At 37.3% G+C, this 20,525-nt stretch overlaps 1 protein-coding gene and 1 pseudogene across 3 annotated transcripts; both read right to left on the reverse strand.

Annotated features, from left to right (window-relative positions):
• Window positions 1–5,847: 5,847 nt before the first annotated feature.
• Window positions 5,848–9,563, reverse strand: Or5b106 (olfactory receptor family 5 subfamily B member 106). Of its 3 annotated transcripts, XM_087579414.1 has the most exons (3): window positions 9,552–9,563; window positions 7,552–7,563; window positions 5,848–6,837 (listed from the first exon to the last, which is right to left on the reverse strand). In XM_087579414.1, exons 1-3 carry the CDS (start codon window positions 9,561–9,563, stop codon window positions 5,929–5,931), a joined length of 933 nt encoding a protein of 310 aa, XP_087435540.1. In that variant the 3' UTR covers window positions 5,848–5,928.
• Window positions 9,564–10,862: 1,299 nt separating this feature from the next.
• Rps8-ps11 (ribosomal protein S8, pseudogene 11) lies at window positions 10,863–11,513 on the reverse strand (annotated as a pseudogene).
• Between the last annotated feature and the right edge of the window lie 9,012 nt (window positions 11,514–20,525).

Genomic DNA, 20,525 nt, shown 5'->3' on the forward strand with positions numbered 1-20,525 from the left:
GAAACAGGATAAAATTGTTGAATTAGTTCAATGACTAGATATTCTGCATAAAATCATAGCTTACAGAAATATAAATATTTGTAATAGTAATTTTTTTACCTAAAGTGAGACCATTAAAGGCTCTTATACTTGTATATTTCAATCCTTGACAACACTTTGGCTTAGAATATCTATTATGATCCTTGAGAAATTGAAATATTAGCTGACCTTATGAAATGTATGACCTTATGAAAATGCACTATGTTTCTGAATTTCCATTGAGAGACAAGAACTGGATCTTCAAAACTTTATAGAGTTTTCAAACTCACTGATATAATCACTAATATAGGAAAAGAACCATGTCTTTGATAACACCCATATGCCTCACAAAGCTCTAATAATGATGGATTTCGAATCTCTCCAGTGACACTAAAGGGTTTACTGTGGCTTACCAGGCTGTGGGGTCATTTCCAGAAATGCTGGGAAGCACCTAAATAAATGTTCAACATCCTTAGTCATCAGGGAAATGCAAATCAAAATAACCCTGAGATATCACCTTATACCAGTCAGAATGGTTAAGATCAAAAATCCAGCTGATAGTAGATGCTGGGAAGGATGTGGAGAAATAGGAAGAGTCCTCCATTGTTGCTTGGATTGCAAGTTTGTACAACCACTCTGGAAATCAGTCTGGAGGTTTCCCAGAAAATTGGACACAGTACTGTCTGAAGACCCAACTATACCACTCCTGAGCATATACCCAAAAATGCCCAAACATAACAAGGACACATGCTCCCCTATGTTCATAGCAGCCTTATTTATAATAGCCAGAAGTTGAAAAGAACCCAGATGTCCTTCAACAGAAGAATGGATACAGAAAATGTTTTACATATATGCATAATGGAGTACTGCTCACCTGTTTAAAAAAATGACTGCATGAAATTTTTAGGCAAATGATGGATCTAGAAAATATCATTCTTAGTGAGGAAATCCAGTCACAAAAGAACACACATGGTATGCACTCACTGATAAATGGATATTACCCCAAGTTCACAGACCATAGGAAGAAGGAAGACCAAAATATTAATGCTTCATTCCTTCTTGGAAGGGAGAAGAAAATACACACTAAAGGAAATACACAGACAAAGAATGAAGCATGGTCAGAAGGAAAGGTCATCCAGAGATTCCCCCACCTGTGGATCCATCCCACATGTAGCCACCAAACCCAGTCTCTACTGCTGATGCCAAGAAGTGCTTGTTTACAGGAGCCAGATATGTGTGTCCCCTGAGATGCTCTACTAGAACCCTACTGTTACAGATGAAGATGGTTGTAGCTAACCATTGGACTGAACCAGAGGACCCAAGTGGAAAAGTTAGAGAAAAGACTGATGGAGGTGAATAGGTTTGCAATACCATAGGAAAAACAACAGTATCAACCAACTAGATTCCACCAGAGCTCCCAGGAACTAAACTGCCAACCAATGAGTACATATGACTCCAGTCACCTATAAAGCAGAAGATGGCATTGTCTGGCATCAATAGGAGGAAAAGCCTATGGCCTTGTGAAGGTTCATTTCTCGAATGTAGGGAATAGCAGGGTGTTGAGGTGGGAGTGTGTATGTGGGCATGGGAGCCTCCTCATAGAAGCAGGTGGAGGGGGAAGGGGTATGGAAGAGGAGAAAAGGGGATACCATTTGAAATTTAAATACATAAAATATACAAGGAAAGCAAAATTAAAAACAAAACAAAACAAAAACATATTCTTTGAGTTTGAGGGCTTTGTTGACTGGACTATTTACACCAATGAATACTATTTCTCTTTCCCAAGCAGAAATCATTGTTTTCTCATGGCCTCAGAAGTACATGATGGTGATTGATTATATATATAGATTGATTATATATATGTATATATATATTCCTATCAATTTTTAATTAATTTATTATATCAACATCTCTTGAAAAGTTTACTATAATAATTGGAGCTTGAGATCATGACTCATAATTCGCACAATTGTGTCTTGCAAACTTTATATGTATTTTACTTTATGTGGAAACTTAAATAAAAAGTATTCCCCCAGAGTACTGGTATAAGATAAGATACACATTCTATATTTTGGCTGATAAGACATAGCAGCAGGAAATAAAATAAATGTGTTCTGCCTTTAGAAGGAACAAAGATGAGTTCTTGGATCCTCCCAAATTCTACTTTTCATGGGTGCTCAAAATAACTGCTCATTGGATGATAAGTGCTATAGTCATGGTACTCTTCCTCTTTCAGCTGAAACTTTCTACAAATAGCCTCACAGATATACTGAAGGTGTGTTTTCATAATGACTTTATATTCAGTCAGGTTACCAATAAAGTTTAACAAACACAATGTCATAAAAAGTGCAAATAAAATGATCAAATATAGTGATATTGGTAATGTTATTTTCAAAGAAAAAGAGACTAAAATATCCAAAATATTTTCATTTTGACACTACTCTTCTTAGACAATTTTTTTCGTAGGGGAAAACTAAATAGTAAATATTGAGGAGATTGACGTAGCTTCCGTTAGAGGTAGATCAATCCTCAGTTTTCTGAAAAATGACCACATTTATTTCCAAAGTGACTGTACTAACTTGCACTCCCATCTACAATGAATCAGTATTCCATTTGCTACACATTCTCACATACATGAGCAACCACTTCTGTTTTTTTGTCTTAGCCACTTTTTTCGGGTATAAAATGGAATCTCAAAATTGTTTATATTTGCCATCTGGGAAAGGTAAAAATGTTGAACATTTTCTAAAGTGTTTCTTGGGAACTTAAGAGTCCTCTAGAGAATTCTCTGTTTAGATCTATACCACACTTTTATTTTTTTTTTAATGGGATATATTCTTTACTTAATTTCAAATCTTACCCCTTCCCTGATTTCCCCTCTGGAATCTCCCTATCCCTTAGCCCCTCCCCCTGCTTCTATGAGCTTGTTTCCCCACCTACCCACCCACTTTCCCCCTATCTCCACACTCTGCCATTCTCCTACTGGGGCACTTATCATTCACAGGGCCAAGGGTTTCTCTTCTCATTGATGCGCAATAAGACCATCCTCTGCTACATATGTGGCTGAGGCCATAGGTCCCTCCATGAGTACTCTTTGGTCTGTAGTTTAGCCTCTGGGAACTCTGAAGGGGTCTCGCTGTTTGATATTGTTGTTCATCCTATGGGATTAAAAACACCCTCATGTCCTTCAGTCCTTTTGCTAACTCTGTACCCCAAATTTAATTGAGTTATTTGTCTTGTTGATGTCTAGTTTCTTCAGTTCTTTATATATTTTGGATATTCTCTCCAAGATATAAAGGTGGCAAAAATCTCTTTACATTCTAGAGGCTGCCACTGGTTTTCTTTACCTTAAAGAAACTTTTTAGTTTCATGAGTTTTCCTTTGTTAATTGTCAATCTTAGTGCTTGCACGACTGGTGTTCTGGTCAGGAAGTTGTCTCCTGTGCCAAATGCATTCAAGGATATTTTCCACCTTTTCCTCTATCAGGTTCATGTTATTCAGTTTTAGGTTGAGGTCCTTGAGATATTTGAATTTGAGTTTTATGCAGCGTGTTATATATGGATCTATGTTTATTTTTCTGCATGCTGACATGCAGTTACACCATCATTTGTTGAAAATGCTTTCTATTATATATATTTCTGGCTTATAAATAATCAGATGTCCATATGTATAAAGATATGTGTTTGGAAATTACCAGAATGAACATTCTATAGCTCATCTAAATATTATATTCTTAAAGTTTTCCTCATTTTACCTTACATGTATTTAAATGTATGTCTCTGTGAGAGAGGGCTGGGAGTAAGAATGAAAATCGGTGTGGATAGGCATCTGTCATGATTACCTGGAGGACTGTAATAGGAAGAAATATTATACAGGAAACAGGATATCAATCCACCTTCAAAACCTTCAAACCCAAATTTTTCTTGCCTACAAGATGTTCAGGAATACAGATGGGCAAAATGAAGGGAACACCCAACATATGACTGCCCTAACTTGAGACCCATCCATGTGAATGATACAACCCCTAATATTTGATGCTCTGCTATGCTTGCAGGTAGGAACCTAATATAACTGTCTCCTTAGAGGTTTCACTCATACTTGGTGGAGGCAGATGTAGAGACCCACAACCAAACATTAAGCAGTAGAATAGTGGGGGTTAAAATGAGAAAGTCAGAGAAATCAAAGACACCACAAGAAGACTTACAGAGTCAACTAATCTTGTACCATGCGGACTCATAGAGTCTGGGCCATGGAGCATCCAGGAGCTGTAGCTAGACCCCCTACACATTTATAGCAAATACGCAGCTTGGTCTTCCTGTGGGTCTCCAGACAATGGAGCCAGGGCTATCTCAGTCTATGTTCTCTGTCATTTGATCCCCTTTCCCACTACTTGGACTCCCTGGTTGGACTTCAGTTGGAGAAGATGTGCCTAGTCCTGCAGGGAATAGATGCCCAGGGTGTGGTAGTACCCAATGGGGCTCCACTTCTCTGAGAAGGCGAGACAGCAATGGGGTAGTTATTTGTATGGGTGAAACTGGGAAGAAAGAAGATATGTGAGGTGAGATTGGTATACAGAGTCAATAAAATAATTAAACAAATAAGTAAATAAAATAAAAAATGTTGGTCGCTCCTTGTTCCCGACTTTTGATTCTAACCAAGTGAACCCTCATTGGGTTTTACGATGATAACAACTGACATTTTGTTTTTATAGCATGCTATTGTTTATTGAGAACCCACTAAATACCAGGTATCATACAAATATGACTGGTGATCCTTACCATCATTATTTTTTTTTATTAACTTGAGTATTTCTTATATACATTTCGAGTGTTATTCCCTTTCCCGGTTTCCGGGCAAACATCCCCCTCCCCCCTCCCCTTCCTTATGGGTGTTCCCCTCCCAACCCTCCCCCCATTGCCGCCCTCCCCCCCACAGTCTAGTTCACTGGGGGTTCAGTCTTAGCAGGACCCAGGGCTTCCCCTTCCACTCCTTACCACCATTATAAAGTGAATTATATACAGCAGTTTAAAGTAGGAAGGTCAAGTTTGAAGGGCAATTAACCTGTCCTTAAAAATATAGAATTTAAAACTTAACTGTTCATATACCTAATTTTTTGGTGTGTTTCTCTCAAGTTCTGTGCTGCTGATATATCTTGTTGTGTTGCCCAGGCTGATCTTGAAACATTCGGCTTAAGTGAAACTTAGCCACAGCCCCCTAAGTGCTTAGAGAACAGGCAAATGCCACTGTGCTCAACTTAGTGACACATGTTAGAAATAAAGAAAGATGTAGCTTCTTTTCCATTGACTTTTGGTTCTAACCAGGTGATTCCCTAAACGGGTTGGAGGATGATAAGATTAACATTTTAACTAAGTTTACTTGTTCAAGAATCACTTTTAAATACAACCTCATATTCTAGTCATTAAATAAAGTTTTAATATATGTATCTAGACATCCCTATGAAATGAGCAAAATTAACTGAACACAAAAGTGTAAATACATAACAAATTCATGTCATATTAGTGAAAATTTCTGACATCCACTTACAATAGACTTCTTAAGAAATGTATGAGTGTGCTTTCACTTTAAAGACTTTATATGCACCTGTTTGCATAGATTTATTTTGGTGTGACAGAAAAAATATTATGTAGAAAAAGATTGAATATGATAACATAGTAAATTAAGTTTTCCACAGCTGACATATAGTTATCATAGCAATGGTATTCATGTCTTACTCTTCTGAACAAGATGATTGCATTCTGAAGGCCAAAATGCTGTTGCAGGGGTTAAGCTGTCACTTCACGTTCTTCAATTTGTTGTAGGGTGAGAAGATGTGATTCATTATAAAATTAAGATCAGATAAGCGTATCCATGTGTTTTGTATTCTAAAACCTAAAATCAAAGCTTTAACCATCATCTTGACCTTAAGACAATCTTTGTGAAGGCATTCTTCACATCCTTATTTCTCAGGCTGTAAACCAGAGGGTTCAACATCGGGATGACCATGGTGTAGAACACAGATGCGATTTTGTCAGTGTCCATGGAGTGCCTGGAGCTGGGCTGCAAGTACATAAATATGATTGTCCCATAGAAAATGGAGACAGCTGTTAAGTGTGAAGCACAAGTGGAGAGAGCTTTGCAATATCCTGCAGCTGAATGCATCTTTAGTATGTTGGTAAAAATAAACATGTAGGATAATAAGATGAGTATAAGAGCAAAAAATATATTGAAGCTGGCTACATAAACAAGAATCAGTTCATTAACATGTCTATCAGAGCAAGATATAATCATGACTGCCAGAACATCACAGAAGAAATGATGGACCACATTGGATTCACAGAAGGAAAGACTTAATGCATCCATAGTATAGATGGAAGCATTCAGAAATCCACAGATATAACAGCCAATGACTAGAGAAACACAAACACGTGTTGTCATGGTGGTGGTATAATGTAGGGGCTTACACACTGCTGCATAACGATCATAGGCCATTGAGACTAAAAGGTAGTTTTCAACGTTGGCAAAGTTTGCAAAAAAGAACATCTGAGATGCACAAGCATTGTAGGACATGATCTTGTCTCCTGTAAGGATTCCAGCTATGACCTTTGGAGTTACTGTTGAAGAGTAACAGAAGTCAACTAAGGATAGGTTACTTAGAAAAATGTACATGGGGCTGTGGAGCCGAGAATCCAAAAGAATCAACAGGATCAAACCCAGGTTTCCTACAAAGGTGATGGTATAGATGAGGAAGAAGGTGATGAGGAGGGGAAGCTGCAGTCGTTGGTTATCAGTGAGTCCTGCCAGGATGAACCATGTTCTGTTCTCCATTAGTGATACCAGTTAATCAACAGAAGGCTTTAAATGATTAAAATAAAAGTTAGTAGAATAAAGGGCTCTAGATGTGGTTTAGTGGTTCAGCTCTGGATTTCTGTTCCAAAAGACCCAGCACCTTCACAGCAGCACACAACTTTCTATAACCCTGTACCGTGGGATCATCTGTCTGACACTTTATAGACATACATATAGTCAAAGCACCTGTACACATAGAATTAATTTTTAAAACTTTAGGATTGGGGTAATAAGAGAATTGGAACCTTTGATATTGTAATTGACTTTCTACCAAAAATAGAATATATATATGTGCCACCTGTTAGCCACATTTAGACAGTTTAGTAACTGTAAAACTTTTTTTCTTTTAGTGTGCCTTTATACCTGTTATATTTCCTGAACTGTGTGAAAGTAATGCTTCTGTTCTTACCTGCCAAACAATAGAAGAGATACAGCCTCTTTTCTGTTATTAGCATAATAATTTTGATAAATTTTTACCTCCAAGGAAATTCCCAAGCAAAAGATAAAAAAAATTTTGCATTTTAATATAACATAACTACCACTTTCTGATCTGCATCCTGGTAAAGCTTTAACAAATTTCAAGGTAAGCATCTAAAATAACTTGACTTGATTATAATGTATAATTTTTCTTTTGTTTAACAACAATGAACTGAGTGGCATTCTATGTCAAACATTCTTTTTGGTCACTGTATAATTTTTCTCATTAAACATGAATTGACCAATTAATCCCTAACCTAACGAAGACATGCTTTTTTTCCCCTGAATACTAGAAGAGTATGAATGAACTAATAAGCTCTGAATTGCATTTTAACATTCTTCCATACACATTCTCATACTTTTAATATAGCTTTTCTAGTTATATCGATAAGGATATATCCAGAAGCATGAAGGAATTATTAGGTCACAGAAATTTTAACTTTAATCAGTTCAGCCTTGTAATTACTATTTCTGTTGAGCTTGCAATTATGTTGGAAGAATGCTCAATGTCAGAATCAGTTTAGAAGGAAGACATATCATTTAAAACATAGTGAGTTCAAGTTCTCAGAAGAGATATATACTCGATCATCCACAAACTATCTAAAAAGCACCATACTCCTATAAATGCCATTTTGCTGTCTGCAATTTGAACACAATAATGAGGACTACTTTTTGATATTATTGCAAAAATAAGACAGCATACAGAAGGCAATATAAAGGGAGGCTATTAACATGGGTATTTGCTATGTGATAATAGTGTAGAAGGTTTTTGTTCTGGGTAAGTTTAAGTCCTTAAATTCTTTCTCCAAATTTCCCTTTCTTCATTTTGGCCACTAGCATTGCTTGTGCTTTCTCAAGGTGCTCGGTTTGTTTTCACCCTAGGACTAAGGATACTGATCATGATATTTTTGTATGGACCATTCTTTTCAAAAGTTTCATTATTATAATCCTCAATTTTGATAAAACATTTTCTTTCTTTAATTTTTGTTTTTTGTTTTTGTATTTTTCTCAGAATATCAACCAACAGAGGGGAACCGAGACTAATATAGCCCTAGGACTAATAGTCCTAGGTTATGTACTGTGATATATGTAGTTCTTTCAGTCTGATAATACTTCAACTTTCTTGTTTGCCTTACCATATTTGGAAGGACATCTACTCCAAGTAACTATTATTTGCTATCATCATTTTGCTGAACTTTTGTCCACATTATTTATATATTATAACTTGAATACATTTAAATGTCCAATCATTCATAGGAAATGTAGATTCTAAGAAATTACATGAAAATCTCAATTTTTGAAAATACCATGAGAAACATTCAGGTAAAAGAGGTACAGATTCTGTCTAATCATGAACCTGATCTGAGGACATAAATTTTTAAATGTGATTGAGAGAGTATTCATTTATGCCTAAGCCTTCATCAATGTACACAAAGATCAGCTTATTTTTGAGGTCTTCATCTCTCTGGGTTACTTATTCTATCCATTAATTGAGTGAAGTATACATTTAACAACATAAAGTTACATCAACTAAATTATATTTTCTACTCTTTCGGAAAAAAAAAATTTAATTTTTGAATAATCAAAGTTCCTGCAATTTTGACACATACTTTGACTTAGCATCTCAAAACTAGTTTTAGAAGAATAACCTTTAGTATTTAAACTGTTTTAGACAACAAAACTATTTTTAAACAACTGTTTTCAAGTAACTTCAGTAAGTATACACAGCCCATTTATTTTATGAAGTTATACTTCACAGTGATTTGTAAATAGGCAGTTTAAAGTGGGGGTAATATTTAACCCAGAATAGTTACTTTAAAATCTTAAAATTGTTCTGTGTGATATTTCTTGAATCTTCATCCAGCTGGATGTTCTTAGTAAATAGTCAATATTTCTAAAGCAAGAGATAAGGGCAGAACTTCCACACAGACAAAGTACTGAATTCACAATATGTTTTCCCTCTTCCCTTGGAAGATTCACTTACCTCCTTACCAGAAAAGTGTATTGCAGGAATATAAGAAAAGATTACTTCTCTCCCATAGTTCTCAGGTTATGTCTGTATACAAAAAACAGGAATCTGTAAGGAAACCCATGACAAACTTTCCACATTAAAGTCAATCAATGTGGCTTTTAACTTTTGAGTGTTTTTTCCCACCTTTGCCGGCTCATACCTAATATTCATGTTAGTTCTAAGACCTGAATGTGATAACAATGAGTGTCATTAATAAAATAAATAATCTCTAATGGAGAATGACATGCATTGTGTCCCCTCACTTATCACATTGGAATTTCAGAGGTTAGTACATGGAGATGTGAGGAGAATTATAGACAATCAGAGAGTTCTGGAGATTCCCCCAGAGTATAGCTGAAGATTGTTATACTGTCTTCTTAGGGGAAAAGGGCAATTAACCAGCCATGGAGACAAAGCTTCCTTTTGCATCAGAGAAGTTAAAGTTCATTTTTAACAGATACATGGAAACAAAAAAGTCTTACATGTTAATGAGGTGCTATACAATGTTTCTATACATAATGTATATAGAAAACGTTCAAATTATGTCAAATACACCTGTCTTCACAATCACTAAATAGTATTTGTGGTAAAAACTTAAAAATCCTTCTTTCTAGCAATTTATAAATTTATTCTAGCCTATCTAAAACTATACTACATTATTTACATCTATAGTAACTCTTGTCCAATAAAACATCTGAACTTTCTGCTCCTAGCTAACTGTAATTTCCTAAAATACCTAAATTGACCGTCCTTGATGAGCTGTCCATTCTAGAACAATACATAATGTTCTGTGTTAATTTTTACAAAAATATCTACATATTTCTACTGACCAGTAGTTACATTTACTAAATTTTTCTTCATATGTATGTGTATGTGTTTGTTTCATATACTAGATTATGTTGTTAGTGTGTAGAAGTCTGAGAATAGCTTACAGAAGTCAGTTTTCTCCTTCCCTCATGTGGGATCTAGGATTTGATTACAGATCATCAGACTTCCACAGAAGCTTCTTTACCTATTGAGCTATCTCACCCATCCTCATTTATTAATCATTTATTGTTGAGTTTTGTAATTACTTTTATAGTCTGAAAATGAACCCCTTTGCAGATACATAATTTTGGTTAGTTTTTGTCCAATAGTGTAATTGTTTCTTTTTATTCGATGGACTATACATTTTAAAATGCTGTTTTTTCTACTTTGAAACAATCATATTTTTTTAATTTTGTTTCTATTTGTTTATGTCTTCTTTGTGGTCTTCTGTAAAACAAGGAGAAAAAATTCTCTACATCCCTTGTCATGCAATGCCTTCAATTGTTTTCCATATATTTCCCTCTAGTATTTTCATAGTTTGCGTTTTTAACTTCGTTCTGTTATTTATTTATTTATTACTTTTTGTTTTTAAATTTGCATACTATTTATTAATTTCATTTTTTGTTCCTTTCTTTTTTCTTTCTTTCTTTCTTTCTTTCTTTCTTTCTTTCTTTCTTTCTTTCTTTCTTTCTTCCTCTCTTTTTTAACAAAACAGCAAACAACTTATTACAGAAGCTATGATGATGATGGTTTCGTTGCCTTTCCGGGCTTTGATCTTCTGCATATAGAACTCCAGCTCCTTGCCTTCAAGCACCTAGCCATCTGCTCTGCCATACTGGTCTTGCGGCAACACAGGCGAGAAGCTTGCCTTGCTGGAACTGCTTCTCCAGAGGACTGCTGAATTTGGCATTGTTTTTCCTTTTGTCATATGTCTTTTGAATTTTCTTTGATCGTTTTTTTGCTTAAAATCCTTTCCTCCTCAGGAGTCAGCTTGGCCCCCTCCTTGCGGCCCAGGGGCAGTGCATAGTGAGATTCGTACCACTATCCGTATGGTGTGCTGTCCATAAGCACAATGCACTTCTTCACCTGGGACTTGGTGAGGACAAGCTCACTATTGGATGCATTTTAGACAACAATGATCCTTGTTTTGCGAGTACAACCCTCAGAGCCCCAGGAAAAGTTCCGCACATCCAATTCCAGACCAAGGCACTTCTTATTGCCTCCTTGAACTCCGACTGTGTGTATGAGGAAAGGACCAATCTTAGTGTTGGCAGCCGGCTGCCCCAGCTCAGAATTCTGCTTCTTGTGGCAGGGCCTTGTGGCGCTTGTGCCACTTTTCCTGAGAGATGCCCATCGTTTGGCGCTGGCTGGAAAGAATTGTTTTTTTAATTGCTTAGTTTACTTATTTTCATTTCAAATGTTATCCCCCTTTCCAGTTTCCCTCTGCAAACTCCTATCATATCCTTCTTCCCCCTGCTTCTATGAGGGTACTACCCCATCCACCCACCCACTCCTGTCTCACCACCTTAGCATTCTCCTGAGCTTGGGCATCAAGCCATCCCTGCATGAAGGGCCTCCTCTCCCACTAATGACAGATAAGGCTGGAGTCATGGATCCCTAAATGTGTATTCTTTAGCTGGTGGTTTAGTCCCTGGGAGCTCTGGGGGGAGCGGTGTCTGTTTGGTTGATATTGTTGTTCTTCCTATGGGGTTGTAAACCCCTTTAGCTATTTCAGTCCTTCCCCTAACTGCTCCATTGGGGTCCCTGTGCCCAGTTACATGGTAGGCACCAAACATACTCATCTGCATTGGTCAGGCTCTGGCAGAGCCTCTCAAAGAACAGCCTTACCATGTGCCTGTCAGCAAGCACTTCTTGGCATCAGCAATAGTGTCTGGGTTTGGTGTCTGCAAATGGGATGGATCATAAGGCGGGGCAGACTGGATGACTATTCCTTCAGTCTCCGCTCTACGTTTTCTCCCTGCATTTCCTTTAGACAGGAGCAATTCTGGGTTAAATTTTTTGAAATGAATGTGTGGTTCCATTCTTCAATGGAGGGCTGTGCCTAACCTCTGGATATGGTCTCTGCATGAAGTTGCTCTCCTTGTTGGCTATTTTAGCTAATGTCATCTAATTTGGGTCCTGAGAGTCTCTTGCTGTTATGGCATCTGGGATTTTCTGGCAACTACTTCCAGTTTTCCTTCCCCCATGGTTACAAACTTCTGTTCAATTTTCTGACCCTTTGTACATCTCCCCAATTTGATCTCCTTCTGATCTTTCTCCCTCCCAGATCCATCTCACCTTCTACTTCCCAGAGATTATTCTCTTTCCCCTACTGAGTAGTTATTGTTGCATTCACACTTTGGTGGGATTTCCTTTCTTCTTGAGTTTCATGTGGTCTGTGAGTTTTATTGTGTGTATTCCAAGATTTTTTTTTAGTTAATACCCACTTATCAGTGAGTACATACCATGTGTGTTTTAGTGTAATTGGGTTACCTCACTTAGGATATTTTCTAGTTCCATCCATTTGCCTATGAATTTCTTGAAGTCATTATTTTTGATAACTGAGCAGTACCCAACTATATATGTACCACATTTTCTGTATAAATTCCTGTGTTGAGGGACATCTGGGTTGCTTCCAGCTTCTGGCTATTAAAATTAAGGCTGCTATGAACATGGTAGAGCATGTGTCCTTTTTACATGTTGGAACACATTTTGGGAGTGCTATATCTGGGTTCTCAGGTAGGAACCTCCAGAATGATTTCCAGAGTGGTTGTACCAGCTTTCAATCCTACCAGAAATGGATGATTATTCATCTTTCAGTACATCTTCAAGTACTGTCACCTGAATTTTTGATCTTAGCCATTATGACTGGTGTGAAGTAGAATCTCAGAGTCATTTTGATTTGCTTTTCCTGGATGACTACAGATGTTGAATATTTATTTAGGTGCTTCTTGGCCAATCAATATTCCTCAGTTGAAAATTATTTCTTTAGTTCTGTACACCATTTTTATTTTTATTTTTATTATCATTATTATTTTTCAGCTATGGCTGGGCTAACAAATCAGGAGACTACCATTACATTGGTGTTCATTTCTCACAAATAAAGAGACTTTGAAGATCATGCTAAAAAGGACCCCATTGGTCAAGATACTGAGAACAAGGGGTAAAAACATAATCATTTACTTTGGTTTTGTGTAGGAAAATATTATTATTTCCTTGTGACAAGATGGTGACCATTGTCAAGGGATCTGATTTAAGTACATCTGTTTAATTTATACCTTACATATTGTACACATAACAATGCCACTCTACCAAGATGCAGGAATTACAGTATAGCTCTAATAAATATATAAATAGCAAACCTCACATGTGTTTGTATTTACCTACATGCAGAGTAAGGATTAGCAACTTATGATTAGTATACTTTTTTTTAATTACATACTTTACATATCAAATACTACTCTGAAATCATAAATGTGACAAAATTCATATCCTAGCAGCTGATTCATAACATTTTATTGAATACATGCATGCATTGTGTTGGAACATAAATTTTTATTGGATTTTTATTTACATTTCAGTCACTATCCTTTTTCTCAGTGTCTCACCCATAAAAGCCTATCACATCCCCCCTCCACCTTCTTCTATGAGGGTGTTCATCCCAAAACCACCAATCCCTTGCTGCCTCCCAAATCTGACATTGCCCTACATTGGGGGGGGGTGTCCAGTCTTGGCAGGAGCAAGGGCTTCTCCTCTCATTGGTTCCCAACAAGGTTATCATCTGCCTACATATGCAGCTGGAGCCAGGACTACTCCTGTATACTCTATGGGTGGTGGTTTAGTCACTGGGAGCTCTGGTTTTTTGGTATTGATCTCATGAGGTTGCAAGTGCCTTCAGCTCCTTTAATCCTTTTTAAACTCCTCCAGTGGGGACCTGGTTCTCTGTTCAATGGTTGGCTGCTAGCATTTACCTCTGTATTTATCATCCTCTGGCTGAGTCTCTCAGGAGACAGCTATATCAGGTGCCTGCCAGCATGCACATTCTGGCATCAGCAATATTGTCTGTCTTTGGTGGCTTATTAGTGAGTGCATACCATGTGTGTTTTATTTAGTGATTAGCTTACTTCACTCAGGATGATATTTTCAAGTTCCATCTATTTGCCTATGAATTTCATGAATAGCTGAATAGTACTCCATTGTGTAAATGTACATTTTCTGTAGTCGTTCCTGTTTTGAAATACATCTGGGTTCTTTCCAGCTTCTGAATACTTTAAATAAGGCTGCTATGAACATAGTGAAGCATGTGTCCTAGTTATATGTTGGAGCATCTTTTTGATATATGCTCAGGATTGGTATAGCTGGGTCCTCAGGTAGTACTATGTCCAATTTTCTGATGAATGTCCAGAATGATTTCCAGAGTGTTTATACTAGCTTGCAATCCTGCCAAAAATGTAAGAGTGTTTCTCTTTCTCCATATTCTCTGCAGCATCTGTTGCCACCTGATATTTTTCACTTTAGCCATTCTGACTGTTGCGAGGTGGAATATCAGGGTTCTTGGGATTTGCATTTCTCTGATTACTAAGGATTTCTTTCCATACTTTTCATCCATTTCATATCTCCCGGTGAGAATTCTTTGTTTAACTCTGTACTCCATTTCTTAATAGGGTTATTTGGCTCTCTAGAGTCTAACTTCTTGAGTTCTTTGTATATATTGGATATTAGCCCACTATCTGATGCAGGATTGATAACGATCTTTTCGCAATCTGTCAGTTGCTCTTTTGTCCTATTGACAGTATCCTTTACCTTACAGAAGTGTTGCAGTTTTATGAGGTCCCATTTGTCGATTCTTGATCTTAGAGCATAAGCCATTGGTGTTATGTTCAGGAAAATTTCCCCAGTGCCCATGTATTGGAGGCTCTTCCACACTTTTTTCTTCTACTAGTGTGAGTGTATCTGGTTTTCTGTGGAGGACCTTGATCCACTTGGACTTTAGTTTTTTACAGGGCCTAAGAACGAACCAATTTATATTCTACATGCTGACCTCTAGTTGAACCAGCACCACTTGTTGAAAATTCTATCTTTTTTTCCACTGGATGGTTTTAGATTCTTTGTCAAAGACCAAGTGACCATAGGTATGTGGGTTCATATCTAGGTCTTCAATTCTATTCCACTAATCTACCTGCCAGTTTCTGTACCAATACAACACAGTATTTTATCACTGAGGTCAGGGATGGTGATTCTCTCAGAAGTTTTTCATTATTTAAGATAGTTTTGCTATCCTGGGTTTTTGTTATACCAAATGAATTTGCAAATTTCCTTCTAACTATATGATTAATTGAGTTGTAATTTTAATGGATTTTGCTTTGAATCTTTAGATTGGTTGTGAAAAAATGGCCATTTTTATTATATTAATTCTGCATATATATATATATATATATATATATATATATATATATATATATATGAGCATGGGAGGTCTTTCCATATTCTGATATCTTCTTCAATTTCTTTCTTCAGGGACTTAAAGTTCTTGTCATACAAATCTATCACTAGCTTGGTTAGCATCACAGCGAGGTATTTTTCTTATTTTTGACCATTGTGAAGGGTGTTATTTCCCAAACTTCTTTCTCAACCTGTTTATCCTTTGAGTAGAGGAAGGCTCCTGATTTCTTAGACTTAATTTTATATCTAGACACTTTCCTGAAGTTGTTTATCAGGCTTAATATTTCTCTGATGGAACTTTTGTGGTCACTTAAATATACTACCATATCTTCCTGTCTAATTTTTATCCCTTTGATGTCCTTTTGTTGTCTGATTGCTCTGGCTAGAACTTTGGGTCCTATATTGAGTAAATAAGGAGAGAATGGGCAGCCTTGTCTAGTCCCTGGTTTTAGTGGGATTTCTTCAAGTTTCTCTCCATTTAGCTTGATGCTAGCTACTGGTTTACTATCTGTTGCTGCTACCATGTTCAGTTATGTGCCTTGAATTCCTGATCGTTCCCAGACTTTTAACATGAAGTAGTGTTGAATTTTGTCAAATGCTTTCTCAGCATCTAAAGAGATGATCATGTGTTTTTTTTCTTTGAGTTTGTTTACATAGTGGTTTACTTTGATGGATTTTTATATCTTGAACCATTGCTGCATCCACGCTAAGAAGCCTACTTGATCATTTCGATGTGTTCTTGGAATGGTTTACAAGAATTTTATTGAGTATTTTTGCATAGGTATTCATAAGGGAAATGGATCTCAAATTGTCTTTGTAGAGTGTTTGTGTGGTTTAGGTATAAGAATAATTGTGGCTTCATAAGAAGCAGTTTGGTAGTGTTCCTTCAGTTTGTATTTTGTGGAATAGTTTGAAGAGAATTGGTATTTGGTCTTCTTTGAAGGTCTGATAGAATTCTGTACTAAACCCTTCTTGTCCTGGGCTTTTTTTTTTGTTGGGAGTGTTTTCTTTAGCAACTATGGGACTGTTTAGATGATTATCTTATCCTTATTTAACTTTGGTGCCTGGTATATGTCTAGAAAATTATTTCATCCAGATATTTAGTTTTGTGGAATATAGGCTTTTGTAGTAGGATCTCATGTTTTGTTTTGTTTTGTTTTTTTCAATTTCCTCACATTCCGCTGTTACATCTCCCTTTTCACTTCTGATTTGTTAATTTGAATACTGTCTCTGTGCCCTCTGGTTTGTCTGACTAAGAGTTTATCTATCTTGTTGATTTTCTCAAAGAACCAGCTCCTGGTTTTGTTGATTCTTTGTATAGTCCTTTTTGTTTCTACTTGGTTGATTTTAGCCCTCAGTTTGATTATTTCCTGCCATCTACTCCTCTTGAATGTATTTTCTTTCTTCTGTTCTAGAACTTTTAGGTGTGCTGTCAAGGTGCAAGTGTATGCAAAAACCATAGGCTTTCATGTTACTCTTTTATACAACCTTCATTTAGCTGAGACTCCCTCTGTTACATCATTCTCCATCTCTGACTAAACCTTCATGATCTCTAGTGGATCCAGTTTGCTCTAAATAATAGCTATTTCCATAGATCATTAGTGTACATTACATACAATTTATTTGAGTACTTTGTTCTTTCTTTTCTTCAATCAGCTGAGAACATTAAGGTTTTCATTCCATTACCTGTTTATTGTGAATATCATGGCAGGCACTGTGTAGTACCATGGTTTGCTGTTTTTCTTCCTTCTAAACTGATATAACTTCTTTTAAAATTTTGCTCAGTTCCAGGGAATGAAATGCTCTCTATAATTATGTAGATTGCTTTTATTAATCTATACATTTTACCAGAAGTATGCAATGATTGTCTTTCTCCTGGTCTTTAATAGAGTATGTTCTGTATAAAGGCGATAGCCACTTGTACTACAGACTATAGAGTGCCAGGAATATACACTGATGAAGCTGTCCACAGATTTCACATTCTTATCACCCTGTACAAAGGTCAAGTCCGAGTGTATCAAGGATATCCACAGAGAACCAGATATACTGAAACTTATAAAGGAAAAGGTGGGGAAGAGTCTTGAACATGTGGGCACTGGGGAAAATTCTCTGAACACTACACCAATGGTTTATGCTCTAAGGTCAAGAATCAACAAATGGCACCTCATAAAACTGCAAAGCTTCTGTAAGGCAAAGGACAGTGTCATTAGCATAAAACAGCAACCAATTGGGAAAAGGTCTTTATTAATCCTCCATCTGATAGAGGGCTAATATCTAAAATCTACAAAGAATTCATGTTAAACTCCACAGAGCTCAAATAACCCTATTGAAAATGGGGTACAACAATAAGAACTTCAAGACTCTGAAGAAAGAAATTGAAGAAGACCTCAGAAGATGGAAAGATCTCCCATGCTCATGGATGGCAGGATTAATATAGTAAAAAGGGTCATTTTACCAAAAGCGATCTACAGATTCAATGCAATCCCCATCAAAATACCAATCCATTTCTTCAAAGAGTTAGACAGAACAATTTGCAAATTCATCTGGAATAACAAAAAACCCAGGATAGCTAAAACTATCCTCAACAATAAAAGGACTTCAGGGGGAATCACTATTCCTGAACTCAAGCAGTATTACAGAGCAATAGTGATAAAAACTGCATGGTATTGGTACAGAGACAGACAGACAGACCAATGGAACAGAATTGAAGACCCAGAAATGAACCCACACACCTATGGGCACTTGATTTTTGACAAAGGAGCCAAAACCATCAAATGGAAAAAAGACCGCATATTCAGCGAATGGTGCTGGTTCAACTGGAGGTCAACATGTAGAAGAATGCAGATCGATCCATGCTTATCACCCTGTACAAAGCTTAAGTCCAAGTGGATCAAGGACCTACATATCAAACCAGATACACTCAAACTAATAGAAGAAAAACTAGGGCAGCATCTGGAACACATGAGCACTGGGAAACATTTCCTGAACAAAACACCAGTGGCTTATGCTCTAAGATCAAGAATCAACAAATGGGATCTCATAAAACTGCAAAGCTTCTGTAAGGCAAATGACACTGTGGATAGGACAAAACGGCAACCAACAGATTGGGAAAAGATCTTTACCAATCCTACAACAGATAGAGGCCTTATATCCAAAATATACAAAGAACTCAAGAAGTTAGACCGCAGGGAGACAAATAACCCTATTAAAAATGGGGTTCAGAGCTAAACAAAGAATTCACAGTTGAGGAATGCCGAATGGCTGAGAAACACCTAAAGAAATGTTCAACATCTTTAGTCATAAGGGAAATGCAAATCAAAACAACCCTGAGATTTCACCTCACACCAGTGAGAATGGCTAAGATCAAAAACTCAGGTGACAGCAAATGCTGGCGAGGATGTGGAGAAAGAGGAACACTCCTCCATTGTTGGTGGAATTGCAGACTGGTACAACCATTCTGGAAACCAGTCTGGAGGTTCCTCAGAAAATTGGACATTGAACTGCCTGAGGATCCAGCTATACCTCTCTTGGGCATATACCCAAAAGATGCCCCAACATATAAAAAAGACACATACTCCACTATGTTCATAGCAGCCTTATTTATAATAGCCAGAAGCTGGAAGGAACCCAGATGCCCTTCAACAGAGGAATGGATACAGAAAATGTGGTACATCTACACAATGGAATATTACTCAGCTATCAAAAACAACGAGTTTATGAAATTCGTAGGCAAATGGTTGGAACTGGAAAATATCATCCTGAGTGAGGTAACCCAATCACAGAAAAACACACATGGTATGCACTCATTGATAAGTGGTTATTATCCCAAATGCTTGAATTACCCTAGATGCACAGAACACATGAAACTCAAGACGGATGATCAAAATGTGAATGCTTCACTCTTTCTTTATAAGGGGAACAAGAATACCCTTGGCAGGGAATAGAGAGGCAAAGATTAAAACAGATACAGAAGGAACACCCATTCAGAGCCTGCCCCATATGTGGCCCATACATATACAGCCATCCAATTAGACAAGATTGATGAAGCAAAGAAGTGCAGGCTGACAGGAGCCGGATGTTGATCTCTCCTGAGAGAGACAGCCAGAATACAGCAAATACAGAAGCGAATGCCAGCAGCAAACCACTGAACTGAGAACGGGACCCCTGTTGAAGGAATCAGAGAAAGAACTGGAAGAGCTTGAAGGGGCTCGAGACCCCATATGTACAACAATGCCAAGCAACCAGAGCTTCCAGGGACTAAGCCAATAGTGGAAGGGGAAACCCTGGGTCCTGCTAAGACTGAACCCCCAGTGAACTAGATTGTTGGGGGGAGGGTGGCAATGGGGGGAGGATGGGGAGGGGAACACCCATAAAGAAGGGGAGGGGGAGGGATTAGGGGGATGTTTGCCCGGAAACTGGGAAAGGGAATAACACTCGAAATGTAAATAAGAAATACTCAAGTTAATAATAATAAAAAAATGGGGTACAAAGTGAAACAGAATTCTCAGCTGAGGAATATCAAATAGCTAATGTAATTTTCAACATCATTAGTCTTCAGCGAAATGCAAATCAAAACATCACTGAGATTGCACCTCATGCCATCAGAATGGCTAAGACCAAAAACTCAGTTGAAAAGAGATACTGTTAAGGATGTGGAGAAAGAGGAACATTCCTCCATTTTTTTTGGTGGGATTCGAAGCCCATACAACCACTCTGGAAATCAGTCTTGAGTTTCCTCAGAAAATTGGACAATATAATACCTGAGGGCCCAGATATACCACTCCTGGGCATATATCCAAATGATGCTTCAATATAAAACAAGGACACATGCTCCATTATGTTCATAGCAGCCTTATTTATAATAGCCAGAAGCTGAAAAGCACCCAGATGTCCTTCAACAGAGGAATGGATACAGATAATTTGG

Source organism: Rattus norvegicus, chromosome 1, assembly GCF_021556685.1.
Source record: "Rattus norvegicus strain SHRSP/BbbUtx chromosome 1, alternate assembly SHRSP_T2T, whole genome shotgun sequence".
NCBI classification, from domain to species: domain Eukaryota; kingdom Metazoa; phylum Chordata; class Mammalia; order Rodentia; family Muridae; genus Rattus; species Rattus norvegicus.